At 37.0% G+C, this 24,885-nt stretch overlaps 1 protein-coding gene across 1 annotated transcript in view; it reads right to left on the bottom strand.

Annotated features, from left to right (window-relative positions):
* The window catches only part of robo2 (roundabout, axon guidance receptor, homolog 2 (Drosophila)), a 234,905-nt gene that overhangs the window by 134,544 nt on the left and 75,476 nt on the right, over positions 1 to 24,885 (bottom strand). Inside the window, exon 2 of the mRNA XM_077722319.1 lies at positions 6,511 to 6,837. Within this exon, the coding sequence (XP_077578445.1) occupies positions 6,511 to 6,837 (327 nt within the window). The remainder of the gene's footprint in view (positions 1 to 6,510; positions 6,838 to 24,885) is intronic.

Consider the following 24,885-nt stretch of genomic DNA (forward strand, 5'->3'; position numbering starts at 1 on the left):
CTTGCAGTGGGGGAGGAGCTATATGATGGAAGATGTTGTAAACTAAGATGGCATCTGCATATATAACAGTATTGTTTCAATTCAGGTGTTTTGTGTTTTTTTTTAATATCCGACAGTGGCGGTTTTTGGTTTTTGGTTTTCAGCTTTTTCCATATATAAGGCGCACTGGATTATAAGACGCACTGTCTATTTTGGAAAAAATTTAAGACTTTTAAGTGCGCCTTATACTCCTGAAAATACGGTACTCAAAATGGTGATCTTGAAAGCTGAATGGAAATTCCTTATCTAACCAATCTTAAGTATTTGATTTCAATAGAACTTAGTATATAAAAATGTATATCTTTAGCATGTTTTCTGTACCAAAGAAGGCAGAATTTAGAGGCTTTTTTTAACATGCAAATATTTATTTTCTCCTCAAAGTGAAGAGGCTAAGACCCAAAACTGGGGCAATGCCAAAAGCAAGGCAGACAAAAGCAATAAAGCCGCATTGTCATGTGGTGGAGAGGCCATCAATAAGCGTCACCATAAAAGAGTGAAAGCCAAGAGTGTGAGAGGAGGCCGTATAATGGAACAAAAACCACACAGACGATGGGTACTTCGTCCTTGCCGGGCACTAATGGGCGTGAGAAGAGGCCAGCTCAGCGTTCCTGGGTTGACAGCTCACTTCTTCTTCTGACAGCCGGCACGGTGTCCGTGTTTAATCCGGTTTATAAAACCTGGCATGACTTTGTGGTGGGTGAAGAGAGACGGAAGGTCAAAGTCATCTTGATTGGGATTAAAGTTGGGAAAATATACAGGTAGGCTTATTCTTGAGTACGGTATTGAGATTTTTTTTTACAACCAGTGGGAAAAATACCATTGGTTTCTAGCCGTTGAGCTTTTAAACGCCAAGTGTGAGCATCTGATTCACAGCTGATAATCACACCTTCAACCGATGACTTGTCTAATCGGGAAGGTGTCCTCGCTCACAGTTTATTGGATGAAGATGTTCCCACACCAAACAGGCACTCGCTATATGATGACAACATTCTATCTTATTCTGCCCACAGAAACTTGGTTTAAAAAGCCATTTTTACTTAAAAATGCAATGTTTCTTGACCATTATTACAATTATTCAAGCTACAAAAAGTCTAAAGAACCAATTCCAGAAATATACAGGAAAATATGCCATTTTTTAAACATGAACTTATACCAAAATGGTCTGGTCTGCCATTACGCAGGTTTGATTCCCAATTGTAGGTCAAATGAGAAAGGAAATCCGACATAAAAACGATCCTAAGTATAGACTGTTCCAATATGGCACCCATTTGGAAGACAAATCCCTTCAGCTGGATAGTAAACTCTAGAAATGTTGCCTAAATTCTACCGAAGTTTGAGAGATTTTTGTATTTTCCCGCCATCTGATAGTTCTTTGACAATTACAAATATAATTTTCAGTCCATGTTGAACAAGAACTTTCATTAAATTCCATTACAAACATGCAGGTGTTCCCAATCTTTGACTGTAGGGCACATTTAAATACAAATTACACCCAACTAAATGTCCTGATTTTACATCCTTAACCATAGCGTGCATCATTAATGTGCAGGAATGATTACATTGTTGCTTGGGTCTTCATTAGCCTTCATTATGACTCGAGGAGTTCCATGTGGGGATTAAATGAGCATGCCAGGTTGTTGTTTTTTTTTTTTCCTATCAGAGTTGTTTGCATGTTGATTGTATGCTTATTTCTGAATATAAAAAATCATAATGAGCCCAGATGAGCTCTTGAAACTGTCTCTCCACCTGCTCTACTTCTCCCAAGCCACTCCCCCTCTTTATTAGTTGCTCCTCCCCTTCCTCTTTGGATGACTTTCTTCACTCTTGCTCTATTTCCCTGCTAATTACGCCATTTAATTGGAGAACCAGTACATTAGGTGACGTGTAGAGATTTTTTTTAAAGGAAGAATTCAGAAAAGCATCTGCTTCATTTGCATATGAAGTCGTTTCCGAAGAAATTTAAAGAGTTCCCAGGTGTCTTCATAAAAAGATGCAACATGCAAGCAACCAGTTTATGGCATTTTGGATATGTCAGCATATCGGTTTAAATGTTATTCCATAATTAGAATTTAAAAGTCAAAATACATGAAAATGTGTGCATTTTTTTGTCATTGCAGCAATTTTAGAGTACAAAAAGTCTTTGTCGAGTCTAGAGTACTCACCAGACGTTTCCATATTTTAGCTCAGAGGATAGTGAAGAGCCATATGCACTCATCAAAAGAGCCATATATGGCTCAAAAGCCATATGCACTCATCAAAAGAGCCACATATGGCACAAAAGCCATAGGTTCCCATATCTACCAATACTGCAGTTGTACTTTACATGACATAATAGGTGAGGGGCAGTTATTTAAACCATATAGTACTTTAAAAATGTAAATAACGGACTAATTTTCCTCTCATGACCTCCAAATCATGTCAAAAATTTTGTCTAAATACACTTAACAGCAATTCCAAATCCCAATTATGTGGAAATTATCCACTTTTAAAGTCAGTTCTTCATGTTATTAAAGTATAGCATACAAAAGCATCTATGTAGAACATAATTATATTTGTATTATTATTATTCCTGCTGATGTTTTATCTTTTCCTTCCTTCAGAATTTGTATAATTTCTTACATTAATCATAAAGTGCCATCAACTTGACCCATGATAATTATTGAAGAAAAAATATGTTTTAAAAGTCCTACTCTTGCATTATAAATTAACAATAAATAATCACAAGTAGCAGTATCCCAAAGTTTTGCACAAAAGGCCACATCACAGAAGGTTAAAAAGCCAACTCATTCAAATGAAACTGCATAAAAATACATTAAGACAATTAAAAGTGTAACCATTCTACTTGTATATACTGCATCGGGTGCAAAGGGTGCATGACTCTAGCTGAATACAAGGAGCCAATTAACATTTACCAGGCAACGCTCTATACCCAGGTGCCGTGTCACACTGATACACGTAGATATATATGTATATACTACAAGCAGATATAGCGAGTACGTATATGCGGCGGCGGCGCCAGCAATTTATTCAGCAGCACCGCAGCAAGCGTTTGTGACACGTTGGCTTCACAATGATTTATGAAGCTGCTCATTGACCCAGTTCATTCGGAAAAAGAGAAAAGGGGGGCACATCCTTTCCGTTAAGCGACAGATCTATCGCGCCGTGGTGACTCTGGGGCACGTTTTTGCCAAGCTTGAGATGACAATGCCGCCATTTGAATTTCTAGTGCTGATCTTTTAAGTTAAGGAGGGAAAACAAAACAGCACAACAACAGTTCCAATTAGTGGCATTGGAATTTGGCTGAGTTGGGGATTTTTCTTTCTTTCCTTTTTTTTGCATTTGTAAAAGCATATGGTGTATATTTAGGGATGTTTGGGGATATGGAATATGGTAAGAAGGAGGTAAAAGGACTTTTTAAGGTTTGGTTAAGCAGGGTTTGGAGATTTTAAAGGTAAAATTTGTTGGATATTTGAGTTATTTTGCAAGTTTGTAAGGTTTTGTTTTACAGGGTTTGGAGCCAGTTTTGCTTTTTAAGGTAAAATTTGTTGGATATTTGAATTTTAATCAAAAATACACGCTAGGAAAAGTACAAGAAGCCAATTTTCTTTAAGTTATTTTGCAATTTCTTATGCTAATTTTGCAAAAATACCAAAAAAATGAATGCATGTGTCTATTGGCCAGATGTGTGATGCTAATTTGCAAAAAAATAGTGTTTTTTTGCAAAAAGACATGAAACTTGGCAGTGGGTAATGTAAAGTATCCATTAAAACAACTTAGAAAATAATGTACTTTACTCAATAATGTTCTAAGTACAACTATATCGTGCTAGAATTAAAATAAGTCCTAAAAAGATACCCAAATCTTTCAGTATAGACCCTTTCCACCATTTCAAAAAAGTCTCCCATTTTGCTTTGCCTTCCCACACAACTCCCACAATAAGAGCATTATAAAAAGAAGCCATACTAATGAAACGATCTCCAGGGCAGAAGAAATAACCCACAACAGTCCATTTCCCCACTCAATGCATTTGTTAGTGTAAAATACTTGAAGAAAACATGGTCAAGAGCTACTCCCCAAGATGACTTCTATTAATAATAGAGAGAGGTATCTCTTGGGAGCACCCCCCTACCCACAACCCCCCATCCTTCCTTCCTCTTTGCTCCACTTTCCTTTTTTTTTTCCCTTTACTGGAACCCAGCGTGATGTCCGACGTTGAAGCAACGGAACTCGTCTCCCTGCACACTGACTTCAATCTGTTTCAGAGCTGCAATTCAATTATCTCACGAGGGTCCATGCTCAACCACTCGTGAACAGAAAGAGGGGGCTGGGCTGGATTGGGTGTGGGTTGGGGGGTTTAAGGTGTGCAAACAGGGGGTGTGGTGGAACCTCAGGAGACATGGATGGCTGGTACAAGACTGATCATAAGCACAAAACCATTTTAACACAGGGATTTAAACGTTACTCTTTCTTGTGCCATTAGCTTTGGGCTTTACAATCACTGGAGGGATGTTATGGCCTGATAAAGCTAATCACGCAAGCAAGCTATAGGCAAAAGAGATTAGGTGGTCTGACCACCCGTCTACCTAAAACACAATACCACCCCCTAAACCCTTATTGAAGATCTTAGCTAGGAGCAAAAAACCTCTAATCAAGTCTTGGAAATTAGATAACCAAATGACAAATCATGATTTAGATTAGTGTTAACATATTCCATCCACCCATCCACACAATTTAGTCTTAGTTACTCTGTAAAAACACAAAACGGTACAGAAACTCTACCCTATCTATTTCTATACAACAAAGGGTTACAAAATGAAAAATACAACCTAAAATGATCCACTGACTCCATCTAGTTTTTAAAGAATTTTCTTTCAAAGCCATCAAATCCTTCTTATACACCGATCAATAGATTAAGCTGCTGTTGCAGTGTCTCACCTGGGGGGGTTCTTGTAAGACTAGACTAGATCAAAAGGTAGGCATCACCCCCCGCTATATTCTCTAACACATAAGCCAATTTCCTGCAGATCACAAGTCGGGGAAAAAAGTGGAAAATACACTTAAAGTTAAGTAGAAGATACGATTCGGGGGGAAAGAGCACAAAGAAGCAACCTTTGTGTGGTTAGAATCGATCACAGACGACAAGTGCAGTGAATCAAACGTAAAGCTTTATAAAAAATAAAAAAAGGTTGTAGTGGAATTATGTTTCCAACACAAAGTAAGAGAGGAAGAAGCCCTAGCCTGGAGTTCCTACTAAGCCACCTTCATCAAAGGTCATTTGCTCTGAGGATCACTCACGACTGACATACTGCCAGAAAAAAAAATATCCATTACAACTTTGATCCCTCACAAGCACATTTGCTTCCATGTTCGGTGAGCTGGGTACTAAAAAGATACCCTGAATTTAAACTCTGTCAGTCCAAAATAACATCAAAATAGGCGTGTCCCCTAAACATATGTCCTTAAAAAATGTTGGTGAGTTTTCTTATGAAAATATGTCCAAAGAAATGTCATGTTTCATGGATAGATAGGTTTAAGAGGGAAATATTTTACTATAATGGACACTGGAAATTGTTTAAAAGACTATCAACAACCCACACCAGACCAACAACAAACTTGCTCTCTTGGTAAATTAACTTATTGTTTGAAAATTATTTGGACGTTTCAGTATGCGCATCTAGGTCAGTTTTGAGGAGTTATATTACCCATAAAATCCCAAAATATTGACTACGAAAGCGATACTTGCTAAAAAAGTGAGTTTTTTGGTGAGATATTGAGCAGAAAAAACAAAATAATCCAGTGCAAAAAATGTCTACATTGATAAATCGAACATAAAGATTATATCTAAAATCCACCAAAATAAACCAAGTGAAGATAGTCTTATTTAGGTCAGTTTTGAGGAGTCGTATTACCCATTAAATCCAAAAATATGAACCAGGAACGCGATACTTGCTAAAAAAAAGTGAGTTCTTTTGCAGAAGAAACTAAAAAATTCAGTCCAAAAGATGTATATACTAATAAATCATATATAAACATTCTAATATCTAAAAATCACCCAAACTAAACCAAGTAAATCATATTTCTGTGAGCCATATTTCAAAAATATTCCCCCATCATCTGTAGTACTTACCACAACAAAGCCTAGCCCACATTATATCCAATTACCCCTACAAATATTATTTACTAAAAGAAACAAATTCAATATCAGGCGATGATTATACAGTAGACGAAGCATATCAAATCCAAAGACCGCAATCGATTCTCAAACATAAACGCGACTCAATCTCAAATGTACCGAATAACCCGTCAAGTAATCATTGCTTTTTCTTGACCTCTACTCATTATATATAAATAGCGTTGAAACTCATGTAAATTTAATTTCTGGGAGAGTAATCGCTCAAGCAAATAGCTTCCGTTTTTATGAGCTATGAGAAATGAAGGGAAGCAAACCGTGAAGGAAACGGTAAGACTTACATGCTACTTCCAACGAGGCGTTCCGGCTGACGGCTTCGCCCAGGTAGTTGCGGGCCAGGCATACGTAGGCGCCTTCGTCAGGTTTGCTCCGCCTCCCGTGGACGATGCGTAGGAAGAAGAGCGAGCCGCTGGGTAGCAGCATACGATGCGAACGTGGGTCGTCCTTGTCCGTTTCCACCCGTTCGCCATCTTTGTACCACTCCACGGTGGGCGATGGCCGGCCTTCCGCTTTGCAGTTGAGGGTGGCCGGCTCACCCTTGGACACGATTAAGTCGGAGGGGTGCTCGACAATGCGGGGTGGCGAGTCTTCCTGGCGCAGGCGGGATCCTAGAGAAGAAAAAATGACATGTCAAGATCATGAATGGCTGTGTGATTACATGTCAAAACAGACTTGAAGAAGGTAGACACTGTAAATGCACTGTAATTAGATGAATCTTTTCATGTCAGCTGCGAAATAAAATTGCCGGCTAAAAACATGTGCTGTCTTTAAAATCAACATTTTCTGGAGCTCAGAAAAAGCATCATTTTAACCTTCAGTATTTTATTCTTGGTCAGTTCACAATGCAGTTTTTCGTACATTTTTTTTCAATTTTCAACCACCAAAACAAGCAAGTTAATCTAGTGTCATGCTCAAATCAAAGAGCAAGACTTGCCTGAGGCGAGAACTCAGCCTGACATCAAATATCAGTATTGTAAAAAACAAAACATAAAAATGAAGAAAAACAAATATTTTTTTGCTGTATATTCCTTTATAGGCGTCCTGTAACACCAAGTTAGTCAAACACAAAAAATCTTGTTTGCTCAAATACCAATATTGTAAAAAAAAAAAAAAAAAAATGAAGTAAAAAAAATATTTTTTACTGGATATTCCTTTATAGGCGTCCTGTAACACCAAGTTAGTCACACAAAAAATTGTGTTTGCTCAAATAGCAATATTGTAAAAAACAAAACAAAAAATGAAGTAAAAATATATTTTTACTGTATATTCCTTTATAGGCGTCCTGTAAGACCAAGTTAGTCACACAAAAAAAATCTTGTTTGCTCAATTACCAGTATTGTTAAAAACAACAAAAAACTGAATTAAAAAAATATTTTTTTACTGTATATTCCTATATAGGCGTCCTGTAACACCAAGTTAGTCACACACAAAAAAAATCTTGTTTGCTCAAAATACCAGTATTGTCAAAAATGAAACAAAAAATTAAGATTTTTTTTACTGTATATTCCTTTATGTTCCTCTTGTAACACCAAGTTAGTCCCAGCCAAAAAATCTTGTTTGCTCAAATACCAGTATAGTAAAAAAACAACAAAAAATGAATTAAAAAAACCTTTTTTTTACTTATATTCCTATAAAGGCGTCCTGTAACACCAATTTAGTCACACACAAAAAAATCTTGTCTACTTCTCTTCAAAACCCTCCATTAAAACCAATCCCAATACAGCAGGTCAATCAAAACCACCCTAAGACTTTTAACCTATAAAATCTAGTCCAACCCAAGCCTTGAGATTTATAATATTAACATTTCCACTCTCACAAAACAATACCAGACAATCTCTGCTGAAAAAAAACAAAACATAACAATGATTTCATATAGATTTTCTCATAGTGTTTCACTTATTTAGTAACTCCGACTCTGTAAACAACACTATGCCTAAGGTTAGACAAATGCATAAAAAAAAGAACCATAGCAGATCTTTTAATCAGCATTTGAACCCAGACAAAAAGCAACCATCTGCTCTTCTCGGCGCTACAAGCGCAAGCTTGTGGGTAATTGGACCCAAGGGTGACCAGTGAACGAACGCAGGCATAAAAAAAAATGCCCACATTGCTGCCATGTACACAAAAGATATTTCACGAGGAGGCGCAAACAAGTAAAAAACTGTTGAGTCCACCATTGTCAAGCTTGTGATGTGAATATTTATGCGGAGAGGTCTCGGCTCGTGTCAAACGCTAATCCCCCCCAGGGGGTGGCGAACCTTGCCCTACTCCCATTTTTATTAGCGCCAGTAGTGGGTGAGTACTGGGAGTCTACAAGCTAAGATAATACTTCGAGTATTGTACGTACCAACTTGAGTGTAGAAGGTATTAAAATGGCAAAAGCCAAGGAAATATTAAAAGGTCTACTATTAAACGTTCAAGGTGATAAATGAGGAAAACATGGGGGTTTATTTTACTTTTTGTGTAGGCAGATGATAGTACATTAATATTCATTTTACCAATTTCACATTGATTTAATACTGTAATAATGTATTTTGCCTGTTTTAATGTAAAAATGAACATTATTTACAGGTCAAAGTGAATAAATTATTCCCAAAAAGTGATGTTTGGGTAGTTATGAGAGCTATTATAATTGTGCAAAGATACATTTTGGCAACAGACATATTTAATTAGATATTTATTCATATATTTATTCATTAACTTACTATTAACTATGTATTTATGTCTAAAAAGTATTTTACTGTGTCTGTATTCTCACCCTCTTGCTACTGTGACAACGAAAATTACCCGAATACAGGATGAATAAAGTTATCCAATAAAATCCAATCCTATTTGCTTCTTCATCTTTTAGAATTTGGTTTGAAAAAGTAAGTAGTAAAATCAAAACCACCAAATGTATGCTATCCTCAAACCAAGTACCGTTATGGTTTCTCCTATCTTGATCTTATAAGACTAAAATCCTACTTCTGTTGCTCTCTTTAATACGATTGTCACCGTTGTGTAATCAAGCGCCCTCCGAGTTTGAGCCAAGAGTACTTCATCGAACCTCAAGTACATAGACTTAGATCAAAATGTTAGGGTCACCCACCCCAAACGCCCAACCAACAAACCCCTCTGTTAGCAATAACACTGGAACCCATTTTCTAACCAGCCAACCATCCAACACTGTAACTAAAGAGGAGCCCACAGCGTGCAGATAGCTAATGAAATCAGAGAAGGATTACTGAACCAGAAGCCTACCTTGTTTTCGCTCAGATTACATTTGTCAGCTTGACTGGAGTTTGCTGTAATTTCCCCAAGAAAGACGACAAAACAGCAAGCTTGCGGGCTTTAAATGTTTGTCTTTTACAAGATATGAACAGAATAAATAACACACCATTACCAGATCCCAATGACCCCAACGATATACATGGTCTTTCCTGTTATTTGAGCCAGAAGCCATTAATGATCACTTTCTAATTACTTTCATTGGCTCCTTAGAGAAATTTGAGCCTACACAACACACACAATAAAAAAATCAATAGGGTAGTGCTCCCTAAAGACATTTTCTACCAACATCCTGGTCACCAATAGCTACCACCTGCCCCACCAAAAGTGTTAGCCCCTATAAAAACAGTTCAATTCACTCCATAAGAAATACAGAAGGGGAAAAACTGTTAAGAAAATAAATCATCACCCACTAAAAAGCTAAAGGAAAAACTCCGAGCTTGTCAAGGGGTGATGGATGCCTTCCACACACAACCCCTTCTACCCTCCCATCTTTCTTCTACCGGACTCATATCAGCCATGTCACTGTAGAAGGAAGCGGCAATGGCGAAGGAATGACATTATTGACCATGCGTGACTTCAAACCTGTCCACCATGACACTTGAACGCGACTGGTCGCTAACCTGAGATTTATCTCCCTAGTTTGTCAGACAAATATGAACCGTTTTCCCATTCTGTGGTTTAGAATGGATTATTTCCAGACTATTCTAAGAAAGGAATAGGAATATCACAATCGTATTCAAGCTAAAAATAACTATTGGGCGTTGTAAACCTATGGCAGGATGTCTATTCTCTGTCTTGATTGCCTGTTTTCTGTGTGTTTGCTGTGCATACTAGCACCCGCTTGTTATTCAGTCTGCCCTTTAAAGATCTATACTGTGGAAGCAAACATGGGGGTTAATCCTGGAAACGACGCTCATCGCATCCTGCGTGGCCTCCCAACAACGATCAGATAGGGTTGCACTCAGATGCTGTATTTCAAGCTACGATGTATTGACTTGCCAACGTGATTTGTTTGCGCGCTGCTTTCCTGTTACGGCTAGAATTTATACACAAAGACGTGTGTGGGGAAAGAGAAGATTGTATTATTGTATTTCAACAAACTTGGTGCAATTCACCTTATTAAGCAATAACAAAAAGTAAACAAATATTTACTAACATAAGGTGCACTTAAGTCTAAGAATTTTTCCAAAGTGGGTGAGGTGCCCAATCAGTATGCACTAAATTCAACATTCTTAAAAGATTACTGTTTGTGGGTAATCAGTTTTACAAAAATATGTACTTTAAAAAAACCCATACAAAAGTTGTTTATACAGTGGACACCAAAAGAAATGATAAAAAATGCATACAGTATTTTTTCGCATATAATCCATATTTGTAACCAAAAAATATGACTGAATCAAAGATACAGCTTATATGTGAACAAGACTTGCTATACTCTTTTTCACCAGTAGAAGTCGGCAAAGTAACATTTACTATTTGTTGGTTATTTTCAGTTTTGCAGTAAGAATACAACCATTACTGGATGAATTAATTCCTTGATATGATGATATTGACCCTAATAAAGTATTTTCATTTATACAGTATTTCAGACATACCCAGTCTGATCATTTTTATTAAGTTTTTCCCTTCAAAGTACTACATTTGTAATCCCTATTAAAACCATGAACATGGAGTTGAAAATTCTGAATCTGGGGGCGGCTTATACGCGAGAAATTGTAAAATTCAAAGATTTGAAGGCAATTTTAACGATGTAAAATAAAAATCTAAAAAGCATTAAATACATGGTGGCCATTTACATTGAAGTAATACTTTGAACCAATCATATGCTTACATTTCAGGGCTTTTGTACTCCGTCAGTGCATCATAACACAGCTGCTTTATAGAAATAAGACGGGGGAAAAAACTCCAAACATTTGAGCATGTGGCTACTTGAAAGTCTTCCGCTGAGAGACAAGATGAATAGCATCAATTGATTCTGGCTTCTCCCTCAAGCACTGTAATGGCCTCACCTGCATTTCTACACGCTTTGAATGGAGGAGTCTGCATACACGTATATGTGGCTTGTTACTTCAAGAAATAATACTTGTGTCAGTGACATGAGACTAACAGGGTGGTACGTCAATGTAGACCACCAACATACATATTTTTCACATCATCATTTGATGATCTGCCTTCACTCACTCGCCATACTAGGAAATAGAGTAATGCAGTATTTATATAAGCAGCAACCTTATAACTAAACTATATTTATGATGAAAAAAAAAGTGCCATGTTACATGAGCTGAAAAAATATACCGCAAGAGTTGACGGATAAAAATAAATGTGTTTTACTTGGAAATTCAAGGTTAGAGACTTTTTATTTGCTAGTTCTTTTCATAAAGAAGTGAGAATTCAATCATCCATCAAAGGATTGCAAAGGCAATGACAGTCTTGCAACAGAATAGGTTTTCAACATAAACAGACTCAGTGAGCCTTTAAATTTCACTTTATTGTGCATGATTGCTAGTGTTTATTGATCAAGAATATTGTAGCATTTGTCAGATTTGGGTTGGTTAAATATAATATTCTTATATATTTTTTTCTAAATAGATTAAATGAACTGGATTAAAAGCCCTGAATATTCATTTTTTTTCTAGATCTAAAACAATGTTTATTTTATCTTTTTTAATATATTTTTAGATTTTACAAAATGATTTTTGAACTAAAAACACAGAAAAAATGATTTAGAAATTACAATTATTGATTTAAAAGGAGGTAAATCAGGAAATTTAATATACATCGATACTCTTCATTTTAATTTGATCTTAAAACAGAAAGTCGGTATTCATGATTGACTTTCCCGGGCCACACAAAATGATCCGGCGGGCCAGATTTGGCCCCCGGGCCGCCACTTTGACACATGCAACCTAAGCGGATGTTCCAGTGAAACGACATCTTAGTTCAAGGGCGCCATTAAGGTTTTATTCCAATCGAGAGTCTGAACAGGAGCCAACATATGCATTAAATCAACTAGTAACTCGCTCTGATTACATTTATAAAGAACCTCTTGGATCAAATACTTTGATTTCTTGCCATTGACTATATACACCTCTTCATAATTCAATCAGGCATTGAACCTCCCACTTTTGAAACATAATCATGGACATCTTGGTAAAAAAATACTAAAAAGCCACTCATTGAAAAGGTCAATTAATACTACATACCTTTGATATTAATTTAGTTTAATTTAAAGTACTTGGACAATAATATCTCGGTAAAACGAGGACGCCTGTAAAAACAAATAAATGAGCTTGAGGTTTGCAAAACAAGGTTATTTAGAAAGACAGTGCCAAAGAACGCCTTGTCTGATAAACAAATAAGTACTAAAAAATGCAACTAGGACACACACATTATTCAATGCCATGTTGCACTAAATAGAACTGACTAACTCCTTATATCAATAACAGAAGGGAGTGAATACCTTACATAAATACAGTTTTTGTGTATGTCGCAGGTGTGTATCATGGCGGCACAGGTGTGTGAGACAGGTGAGGGCATGGTCTTCCCCCCTACGGTGGCCTCAATCTGCACAGGTGCACGGCCATGTTTGAATTCCTCCCCCATGAAAAACAGTCGATCCAATCGGTCGGTGTGTACGCAAAGTTTTCGCATCTTCAAGTACAAATCAAGGTCAGAGTTTTTCATAGTACTACGGGTACTTTGTTGTTGGGGTGTTGTCCTCTGAAGCACAAAACAAAAAGATCTGAGACATTTTTTTTAGTCTAAATTATCTGCTGGCTTGTAACTAGCATTAGCATTAAAATTAACATTCCTTTGATGAAACCCTAGCCGAGTTGGTGCTGTCATAGTGGGGGTCCCTATCGTGCTATATAATAAAATCAAACAATCTAATTATAGGATGAGAAGTCAGACTGTGCCAAGAAAAACAGGCAATGAACATTAAGATTTTAAGATAATATTACAATGAAATGACTCGACTGTTAACGGGTTGTCAGGTCACTAAAGGATAATCGAGAATTTTATGTTACACAAGACAAACAAAGTTACAAAATTGGATTATGGACTAGAATTGGTACATTTCCACTAAAGTACTACAGAACAAATACTATGTCTTAACATATATGGTATTCCCTCAATTATCACGAATTCACTTCTTCAGGTATTGCGGATTAACTTCGAGATTTTTTTCTGCTATTAGTTATATATATTTTTTTAATTCATAAGAATGTGAAAATCCATTCTGAAACTCATACATGGAAGCCACTCTTACTACTAAAACTCAAATTTGAAATAAAAAATGGATTTACTTTGCTATTTTTTGATTATTACATTAACCGCGATATTCGAGGGATTACTGTAACCACAATTTATCTCAATATAAATCCTATATACATAACTTTATACCATCAGCTGTCACTCATAAGCTAATATGATCTTAATATCTTCTGGCGACACACACTCTCTCTGCCAAACTTTATTGACTTTGTCTCCCTTTTGGGGAAGACAGCAACAGCTTGCCAACTGTCAGTCAACAAAGGATGTAAAATAAATGCCATAAAAGCTTCCATCTTGCTATAAATTTCTGACACTCAAAGATGACAGAATATGGAGTGAGACTTCCTAAATATAGTCAACTTCACACACTATTGAACATAATAATATCTCATTAGTACTTGCTAAAGGCTTTGATAGGGTTATTAGTCTTATGTTAGTTATATATTTGCTTGCAAAATGCCGGCTTGCAATGAAGTAAATGCTTTGCTCCTTAAGACTAAACTCTTTTTGTATTGCATTGAAAATTATCATATGAATAAAACATAGGTCACATGTGTCAAAGTGGAGGCCCGGGGGCCAAATCTGGCCCGCCGCATCATTTTGTGTGGCCCGAGAAAGTAAATCATGAGTGCAGACTTTCTGTTTTAGGATCAAATTAAAATGAAGAGTAAAGATGTATATTAAATTTCCTGATTTTCCCCCTTTTAAATCAATAATTGTAATTTTTTTAAGCATTTTTTTCAGTTTTTTTAGTTAAAAAATCATTTTGTAAAATCTAAGAATACATAAAAAATAGCTAAAATAAACATTGTTTTAGATCTATATAAAAAAACTGAATATTCAGGCTTTTTAATCCAGTTCTTTGAATCCATTTATAAAAATTAAAAAAATCTAAATATTATATCTAAAATTGTCCAGGCCACGTTAAATCAAATTGTTAAAGTGGCCCACAAACCAACCCAAGATGAACCAAGTCCACGTTCCTGCAATCCTTGCTGGTTTTAAGGCATGGAAAATAATAATAATAAGCCAATGACATTGTCCCTTTTCTTTTACATTTGTTAAAAAGGTAGATTTATAACAACGGGAAGAAGGCCCAGTATTGGCTGCTGAACTGGGAGCCCATCACTTGCCAGATTTGGCTATTAGCAGATCATAGAAGTTGACAGGGCTCCGTGTTACCACTCATGTTGATGGTAACCAAGCAGAGACTCATTCGCACTCTTCATTGGCTCTTTAGCCAGTCTTAGGTTTTGAAGGCCTGACTTTTTTGATGCTAATAAAAGAATAAATAGTCGGAGACTTGACGAGAGCAAGGGCGACAGAGGGGAGGGCGAGTGTTTCTGGTGGATCTCGGGATGAACCTTCCTCATTACACTGCGGCCTCATTCGGGCAAATGAGCCGCCATTATGATAACGCAGCCAAAATGCAGACCACTGATGCAGAACGATCACATTTGGAGCGAAGCGAGACACGGCGGCGGCGGCTCTCCGCTGTGACTCGGCCCTCACTTTGACTCAAGGAGGCATTAATCCAAAGTTTGCACGACAATCCACTAAACTTTTGACTCCGTATAAAATTACTTGAAAATACTTGTCTTGGCTGTTGCTTTTTGGGTTTGTATAGGCACCGATTTCCTCAATTTTGTTCCCCATCCTTGAAAAAACTAACTTGAAAATACTTGTTTTGGCTGTTACTTTTTGGGTATGTATAGGCACCGATTTCCTCAATTTTGTTTCCCCATCCTTGAAAAAAAATAACTTTAAAATACTTGTCTTGGCTGTTATTTTTTTGCTGTTAAAAAGGCACCGATTTCCTCAATTTTGATCCCCCGTCCTTGAAAAAATAAGTTGAAAATACTTGTCTTGGCTGTTACTTTTTGGGTATGTATAGGCACTGATTTCTTCAATTTATTTAATCCAAGGAATAATTTCAGATTGGCTTATTTTTGGTCTTTTTTTGGCTTAATTTGACTGCTTTTGTCATAATAAAAATATTTCCTGGGTCAAACCGACCTAAAAAATGGTTTCTTTCACAACTATTTTATTATAAAATAGATAGCAATGTCAGTTAAAATGAAAATATTGCCAATATATTCATGTACAAAGCCCTTTTTACCTCCAAAAACTTTTATATAACTACACATACATCACCTTCTTTCCATTTAAAAAATAACAGGAGCATCAGGATACTTATGCTGTACTTTGTCAAATACTTGGCAATAAAAATCTAATAAAAACTGATTCATTTCAGACAGTTTTTGGTTCATAAAACAGTCTGGGTCAAATTGACCAGAATACATTGATTGACACTTAAATATACTAAGAGAATTCCATCAATCTTTGTCTGTTACTTGGCAATTAATCCTAAATAAAATGTTTTGTTTTCCATCTCAAACTCAGACAGTTCATTAATCCAAGACCATTATTTCCAAAGAAACAAATGTAACAGAAGTTTCACGTCTTATATCTTAATTATAACGTTTAATCAGACTCCCAGCAACTCTATATTCTTCCCCGTAGACTCTTGTGGATTAGAGTTTCTCTAAAAAAAACAGCACCCGTGCAACCGCAAAAGCGGAGGGGAGGGGAAGGGGGTTGTGGTTTTTGGCCCAGGCCACAAAAAAAGACCTCCATCCACAGTTATTTATCTGAAAACTGCAGGTTTGCCACTTTCAGCATCTGTCAGCATGACGTCACAAGGAGACTGGAATAGCACAGCCACAAGGTCATAAGTGCAGGCTCTAATCCACCTGGGAAAGGGGGGGAAACTCAACATCTACTGACTAGCGGTGTCCTAGAAATAGATTTTGAATGGTTTCGACTCTCGGGGAGATTGTGCACTTGTCACAATTTTTTGCTGCTATGGAAAGGAACAAACGTTAAATCTAGAGTTGTAATAAAACATAGATCTGGATCAATATATTGATATGTTTAAATAAAAAGGCTTTGAGAAATTATACTAACGGTCAAAAATGTATTTTTTAGAGGAAATCCAACTGTTTGCATTCAATATGGACATAAAAAAAAAACTTTTTTTAATAAATGGATTAAAACAACTAAATTAAAAGCCCATAATATTCAGTTTTTATATAGATCTAAAACAATGTTAATTTCATCTTTTTTTAGATATATTTTTAGATTTTACAAAATGATTTTTGAACTAAAAACAGAAAAAAATGATTAAAAAATGACAATTATTGATTTAAAAGGAGAAAATCAGGAAATTTAATATACATCTATACTCTTCATTTTAATTTGATCCTTAAACAGAAATTAAGCACTCATGATAGACTTTCCCGGGCCACACAAAATGATGCGGCGGCCCAGATTTGGCCCCCGGGCCACCACTTTGACACCTGTGGCCTAAATTAAAGGGTAGTTGCGATGCTACTAAGTTAGCATACATGGATAAATTCTAACGCTGTATAACCCCCAAATTAATTCCCAATGCACGCCCCTTTTTGAGTCAACAGAAAATATCCCGCTCACCTTTTGGCGCCCTGTGTGTTAATCACACTGCCTGACGCCATTCACAAGCAATGGCTTTGTTGTTGGAGAATACAACTCCAGACCCCTTTTTTTGTCTTCCTAAGTGGACTCTTAGTGGGGAACCCCCCCTCCCAGGGACCCTTCGGATTACCTCTGAAAAAAGGATAGAAGGGATGGGGGGGGGCGTGATTAAGAAGATCCACCGCGACGAGCAATGCCATTGGCTCACTGCTTAGCAACCGGTGGCCTGGCATGAAGAAAAAGTGCAAGAGGGGGTGGGGCTTATATACTGTATTTCTAAAAGTCTATTCCCTTTGGGGATTTTGGTTAAAAGTAAGCAAAATAGGAGTTTTGAGAGGTTTTGGGGGACTCCTTAGACCTTGAATAGATTTTTTTCTTAATCCGTATTTACCGTATCAAACCCGAGTGTTGAAGCAGCTGCGAGGGACAAAGGCAGCGAGCCACATTTGGCATTCAAAGCGACAACAAAAAAACTTTGCATGAACCGTTGGGTTGGATGAAACCTTTTGCATTCACTTCTTTGAAAGCAAACATTTTTGCAACAATGTGACTGTGGAAAGTGTTTACAAAAAAAAAAAAGGATTCATACCTGCGGTCGACGTCATTCAAACCACCTGCATGAGTCACTTTTATTCCCCTTAAAGTAAGGTTGTGAATCATGATGGAGTCAACAAATAGACGCTCCCTTAATTCCACCGGCAGAGACTATAGACAACTTTTATGTTTATGAATCACCTCAACAGAAAGTAGATTACATTCCAAGCAATGAGACAGAATTCCTGTTTTCAACTGCAATTAGCGGTCGTGGGCGTCCAATCATGTTTGAGACAAACAAGGCAAGTTTTCTTGGGATTTCTTTGTGTTTTGTCGAGTCCAAACCAAACATTTTGTCATTTTTTAGCAGGGTTAGTAATACAAACACCAAGTTAAATTAATGACAAATGGAAGATTCCATTCATTTTCCAAACCGCTTATCCTCAAAAAGCTCGCGGGGGTGCTGGAGCCCAACTACGAACACCTGAAATCGGTAACCAGCCAATCTCAAGCCACAAGGAGACAAAGAACAACCAATGATAGGTCAGGGGAAATTTAGATTTTTCTACCAGCTAGCTTAAAATGCATGTTTTTGGGATGTGGGAGGAAACTGGAGTACCCATAAAAAATCCACGCAAGCCAAAGATGAACATGCAAACTTGGGCGGGCTGCCAAAGGGAGGATTTAAACCTTGTGAAAAGCTAACTAAAAGCAACAAGTCCGACATTATAGAGAAAAATTTGAGTTAATAAAAATTTGGGGCAAATCTGGATGAAATCAAGGCTTCTAGTGTCAATGAGTCACGTTTTTTTCATGAATTAATCGCAGTCCACAGTACATTCCGCCAACAAATGGCAACGCCTTCATTCCACTATGAGACCAAGGTACATATATGTCAATATCAAACAGCAAAGGTTTATATTGTTATCCCAAAAGCAAAGCTATATTTACCAAGTTACATAGTACTCAAGTACAGTGCAAATCCACCAAAGCAAATATTATAACAGGTTCTAACAACATTCTGTTGCATTTCCATACCATCATTGGTTCCACCAGCACTTTAAAATATAATTCCCAGGCGTTAATCATAAAGTATATTATCAAGACAACTAGAAAGTGTTTTTAATTGCTATATAATGTGTATTTATGTTGTTGTTTTTTCTTTAATTGATCATTTTCTAGTCAAAACTGTCATTTTTGTATCATCATGCAATGATTATGGGACTTATTATATGATATAGTTATGATTTAAACCTGGAAAAAGACAAATAAATGTCAAAATTCTGATTTCATCTTTAGAAATATGTAAGAATTTGGCAATTTAATGCATATTGTCTCATTTTGCAAGTAAGAATGACAAAGTTTTAGACATAACTAGATACTAAATACACAGTTTCCTAAGTATGCATTGGTTAAAATAGAAATACATGAAAAAATGTTGAACTTACCATTAACTTGAAAGCATAATAATCCACCCACCAGGATAAACTCGAGTGGACTCATTCTAGCATATTAAAACATCCACGAGTGGCGCACAAATCCTCCAATTCAATGCAGCGAGGGTGCAATAGAAAAAAACTGGGATTTATTCCGAGTAAAAACGAGCAAAAACACATCAACTGTCCTCAAAAAACGAGATCATCCATTAAAAAAACAAAACAAAACAAAAGTCGCTCAAAGCTTGCTCCCCTTCAAGTCGCGTTTTACTCGGGTTCAAGTCCCGTTTCAGTCCAGTTATCTTCGGATCCAGCCCGAATCACAAACACCCTCGCTACAAAAACAAAAGTCCACTCACTCGTCCACGTTTTTTTTGGAGATTTTGTGTGTTTTTTTTTCCAAAAGATCCACTCATCCGTCACCTATCAATCGACGGACGTCGTACTTCGGGGTGCGGTGACGCACTGCACGTGCGTCCACGGCAACATTCCCCAAAGAAATCGGACTAACTTCTTCCCCCCAAAAAAGAAAAAAGGGGTTAAAAAAAAGTCTCCCTTAACGAGACGAGTGTCGATGAGTGTTATTAGAAGAGTAAGAATAAGAAAAACATATCTATTTTTCTGCCCCGTGTGCTGCCGACGACGCCTCCTTGTTGGACGCACGCAGCGCGCACACTCTTTGCGCAGCCGGCATCGCTTGCTCATCAGCGGGGTAAAAGGATGGATGGGAAGCGGTAACAGGACGGAGGGAGGGAGGGCTTTTGGATGGAGGGATGGATTTGGATGGAGGGAGGGTTGTCATTAACTCAAAAGCAACACACCCGGTCACTTATCTACTTTGGAAAGTTGGTTTTAATGTGTTAGATTCTAACATGTGTTATTTACATCGTATTTTGGACTATTTTGAGGGTAGGGATGGGGAAATTAGTACAGGAAAGGCTTGAGTGGGTTCAGGTTTTACTTTAGATTCATGAGGAGGAGTTTTTTGGTTGTTTTGTTAACCAATGGGGTGTTCAAAAGGTTAATTAGTGGGTTGTAGACAGGTGTTTGTTGTTTTTTAAAGACATTTCATTGGGTGAAATGGTTAGGGATGGTTGGCTGGGTTGGAGGAAAAACCTGGACCTGAACTTGGGTGTATTGTAGTTTTTTTGGTGGGGTTTTGAAGCATAGTGTTTGAGTTTGGGGGCTTTTTTCTGGTTGTTTGTTTGTTTTTGAGTCAATATGAGTGAATGTTTGATTGGGTTTGGCTGTTTTTGTTTGTTTTTGAGTCAAAATGGTTGAATGTTTGATTGGGTTTGGCTGTTTTTGTTTGTTTTTGTTTCGAAATGGCTGAATTTTTGATTGGGTTTGGCGGAGAGGGATCCATGTGAGGATAAGTAGTTCAGAAAATGAATATGTTATACTACTTGGGTTAATTTGAAGCCACAGTCCCATAAAAAAGGGTTTATTGAATTGTCACATGGGAAACTGTTTGGGTTCATCTGAAACAGATTACTGTTCCAAAAAAGTTATCCGAAATGATAGTCGATGCCTTTTATAGCCAAAGGCTTAACCCGTCTGTTTTTAGAGTGAAAAAGCGACAACATTTGGAATGTGGGAGTGTGTTTTCAGCGGTGCAATTATAGGACAAAACAAAGTAAAAAAAAAAGCCAATTTTACACAGACGTGTCCTTGAAATACTTTAGCACCACAAAATCTAGGCTTTACTTTTCAACCATTGCTTTTTTCTTCTTTCACAGAAAAAAACACTTAAGATTCCTTGCTTGAACATTTGCCCTTGTTAATTTCATGCATTTTTTTCCATAATAAAGCTAAATAAACTTATATTTTAAAGTACATTTGTCCAATTATTTCTCATGTGATGATTCTATGCATTATGTGCACATCTTGAGATCATAATAACATGCCTCATGACCCCCCAAAATGCCAAAACAAGTCCAATCTAAAGTATTTTGATTATTGTAATGATTCTTTATGGCTGGCACAGACACATTGGGGCAGCAGTTGTGACACAAGCTGTTGAGGTTTACAGAGAGGAAGAGGGGGGAGATAGAAGGGAGGAAGGGAGGGAGAAAAAGGGAAGGACTGCAGTAGTACATGGGGTCTGCCCAGCAACCTCCATCTCATCATAGTGAACTGTGAGCTCCCCCTACTGGCGTCATCCCCCCAAGGCACACCCCATCTATTAGAATAAGTATATAACTGAGTATAGCTTTGTTATAAAATAAATATTCATGAAAATAGGAACCTGTTTGGCTTTAGTGTCAGTTTTATTATTAAGTAGTAGTTGTAGTAGTAGTAGTAGTACTGCAATACCTCAGTGACCTTGCAAAACAATGGATTTTATCGAAATGATTTTGCCTTAAGCACCATGACTATTGATTTTAGCTATAAAATAGCCAATAAGTGATGGAAATGGCTTTAATTTTAGGTATAAAATGAGTAACTACTAAATGGTATGTGGCCACAAACCTCTAACAGTGCAAAATGATTGAAAGTGTTACTTATATAGTTAAAAAAAATACTCTAGGAAAAAGAAATACACAGTATAAGTGCTTTTTGTTTCTCTTTTTTGCTCCTTTTTTTGGGTAAATGCATCTATTTTTAATCTGATCTATATAGGCTGCAATAACCATACTTTATTTGAGCTAAAATAGACAATGTCTTTAACTGTTGAGCTGTCAGGAAAGGCGTTTATGCTCATAAAAGCTGGTTATTAGCTTTTTAAATGGCACTACTGATTGGTAGAGCATGTAGTCAAAGATGTAATGGGAGCTCTTCCATCACGTTTTCTTCATACAAAAAAAATTGATTGTCACGTTGTGTAAAAACAAACATAAAAATCAGTTATGGATATTCACCAATTATATTGGGATATTGTACTATTGTCAGGCTAGCATGCAATCTGAACCCCACCCAAAAACAATAGATAATAAAAAAGGACGCTAACCTTCATTGGTTATGCAAACTAGGGTTAACATTGGGTTATATGAAGGGAAAAAGCACCTTTAAGCCAGGAAAATTTAAAATATTAAAAACCTGCAGACTTTTAAACCTTTTACAGAGCATAAAATATGAATAATCATTCATTCGGATCAAAATAAAGCCACAAAAACCCATCTATCAATCAAATAGAACATTCTTTTCACCACTGTACTACATGTGGTTTTGTCAGATTTCAGATAATACTCAAAAAATACTGAAAAATCAGACAAAAAAACTATAAATCCATGAGTAGTCAACCATAAATTACTACTGGACTTCATCTTTGGAGTATAAGAAATCCATAGATAAGCATTTTAGTAACTACCAACAACATTCCATCAACTAGGGTCCTCACACTTCTACATCCATCATAAAAAAATGATTTACTATGTCGAACAAAGCCCCGCCCCTTTTCAGTCAGAGGTTTTTCTCTAGTCCGCACTGTGAAAACCATCCTCTCCTTTAATAACAACTCCGACAAGCATACAAGTATCCGTCTATTGCTTTGTATCGAGGCATGTTGCAGCATGCCCTAGCAAGGCCTAACAAAGTTGCATAACATAGACTAGAACATTTATGCTATCGCCCATCACGTCTCATCAGTTAGCCTGATAGAAAAAAGGAGGCGGGGCTGTAGAAAAGTCATTTAGGAAGACGAAAAGCTACTCTTCAAACATAAACAATGGAGAATATGTCTTCACTGATGGAAAAGTAACTAGAGTATAATTCTCTAGCGCCCCCTTTAATACGACCATATCAAACTAGAGTTTATTTTAATTTAAAAAAAAACACTGTTGGAAGTTAAAGCCATAAAAATGAGATGTAGGGTGGTCTTAATGCAATCTAAACAAACCATATTTTTTTTTCTGATAGATGAGTTGAACTGGGTTGGAATTAAAATGGCCTCAATTCCCAATGGGGATCATTTGTTATTTTTTTAACGATTCAAGGCACAGGCATTGTCACTTTGCGGCTAAATTATGTGTTTGTAATCGGATGAAAAGTGTAATGAAATTCCGTCTATTGTTGCACTTGGACCATCTGCTTAGATATCGATGGATAAATAAGACTAATACAAGATCAGCACTTTACTATGTTTGTCCTGTTTTACCATTATTAATAGTCAATGTCGCTTTTTAAAGAGATGAACCATGCAGACAACAGTCAAAGTCACAAATACTCATGTGTGTCAAAGTGGCGGCCCGGGGGCCAAATCTGGCCCGCCGCATCATTTTGTGTAGCCCAAGAAAATAAATGATGAGTGCCGACTTTCTGTTTTAAGATCAAATTGATATGAAGAGTATAGATGTATATTAAATTTCCTGATTTTTCTCCTTTTAAATCAATAATTGTCATTTTTTAATCATTTTTTCTGTTTTTAGGTCAAAAATCATTTTGTAAAATCTAAAAATATATTTTAAAAAAAGCTTAAAGAAACATTGTTTAGATCTATAAAAAAACGGAGTATTCAGGGATTTTGATCCACGTCTTTTAATCCATTAATTTAAATTAATATTAATAAAAGAACTGAATTAAAAGCCCCGAATATTCAGTTCTTTTATAGATCTAAAACAATGTTTATTTTAGTTTTTTAAATAAATTTAGATTTTACAAAATGATTTTTGAACCAAAAACTGAAAAAAATGATTAAAAATTACAATTATTGATTTAAAAAGGGAGAAAATCAAGACATTTAATATACATCTATACTCCATTTTAATTTGATCCTATAACAGAAAGTCAGCACTCATAATTTACTTTCCCAGGCCTCACAAAATGATACGACGTACCAGATTTGGCCCCCGAGCCGCCACTTTGACACATGCCATGATTAAACGTTCACTTCCAGCCAATCTAGCAACCCCCCCTGGTAGGTTACCGAAAAGTGTTTTTAATTGTATACCAGGTCAAAGGTTCAGGTAGCAGCATCACTCATGATCAGATGGGAGTGGTATTTGGGGAGCTCTTAAGCTTAGATCTCCTACCTGGTCCAAGTATGCCTAGACTGACTTAGAGTGGGGATGATTAGGAGAAGCTGGATGTTGGCGGGCGTATGTGGAAATGGGGGGGGTGATTAATGTAGATGTCAAGAGCGGCCCTCCCTCCCGCACCGCCTACCCGGCGTGGGTAATGACACCTGGGGAAGGCGGAATGGGCCTTACCTGCCGACTGGGCTCCCCGAGTGGGGCATGATTCTTCCCCGTGATCCTCCTCTGTCAGCACTCCTGTCAACGGGGTTGGATCAGGGAACCTTATTAATGGGCCTCTATGTCAAACACTGATATTAAGCTGTGCTCTGCACCCTCCCACCCCGCCATCCTTGGGCAATAACGCCCACCAACGCGTCGGAAATCATCCCATGGTGCCACGTACTGACTTTTTAGCTCTTTAACATTTGCACATTTATTCCAAAGGAGCCAATGGATCTATTAAATGTGTCATTTCACAGTCTTTAATCCACATGATTGTGGAAAAGTGACAAAGGTTCTCCTGTGTTAAGATGTATTGGGGAACAATGCAAATGATTGCAGCTCGGGGCGAAATAAGGGATGGTAGGTGGTGGATAGGATGTTTCATTTCCGTTCGTTGTGGCATGCGGAACATGTTGTATTGGGGAGAAGTCATCAGGAAGAGATGTTTTTT

The sequence above is a fragment of the Stigmatopora nigra genome, chromosome 8 (assembly GCF_051989575.1).
Source record: "Stigmatopora nigra isolate UIUO_SnigA chromosome 8, RoL_Snig_1.1, whole genome shotgun sequence".
In the NCBI taxonomy this organism is placed as follows: Eukaryota; Metazoa; Chordata; class Actinopteri; order Syngnathiformes; family Syngnathidae; genus Stigmatopora; species Stigmatopora nigra.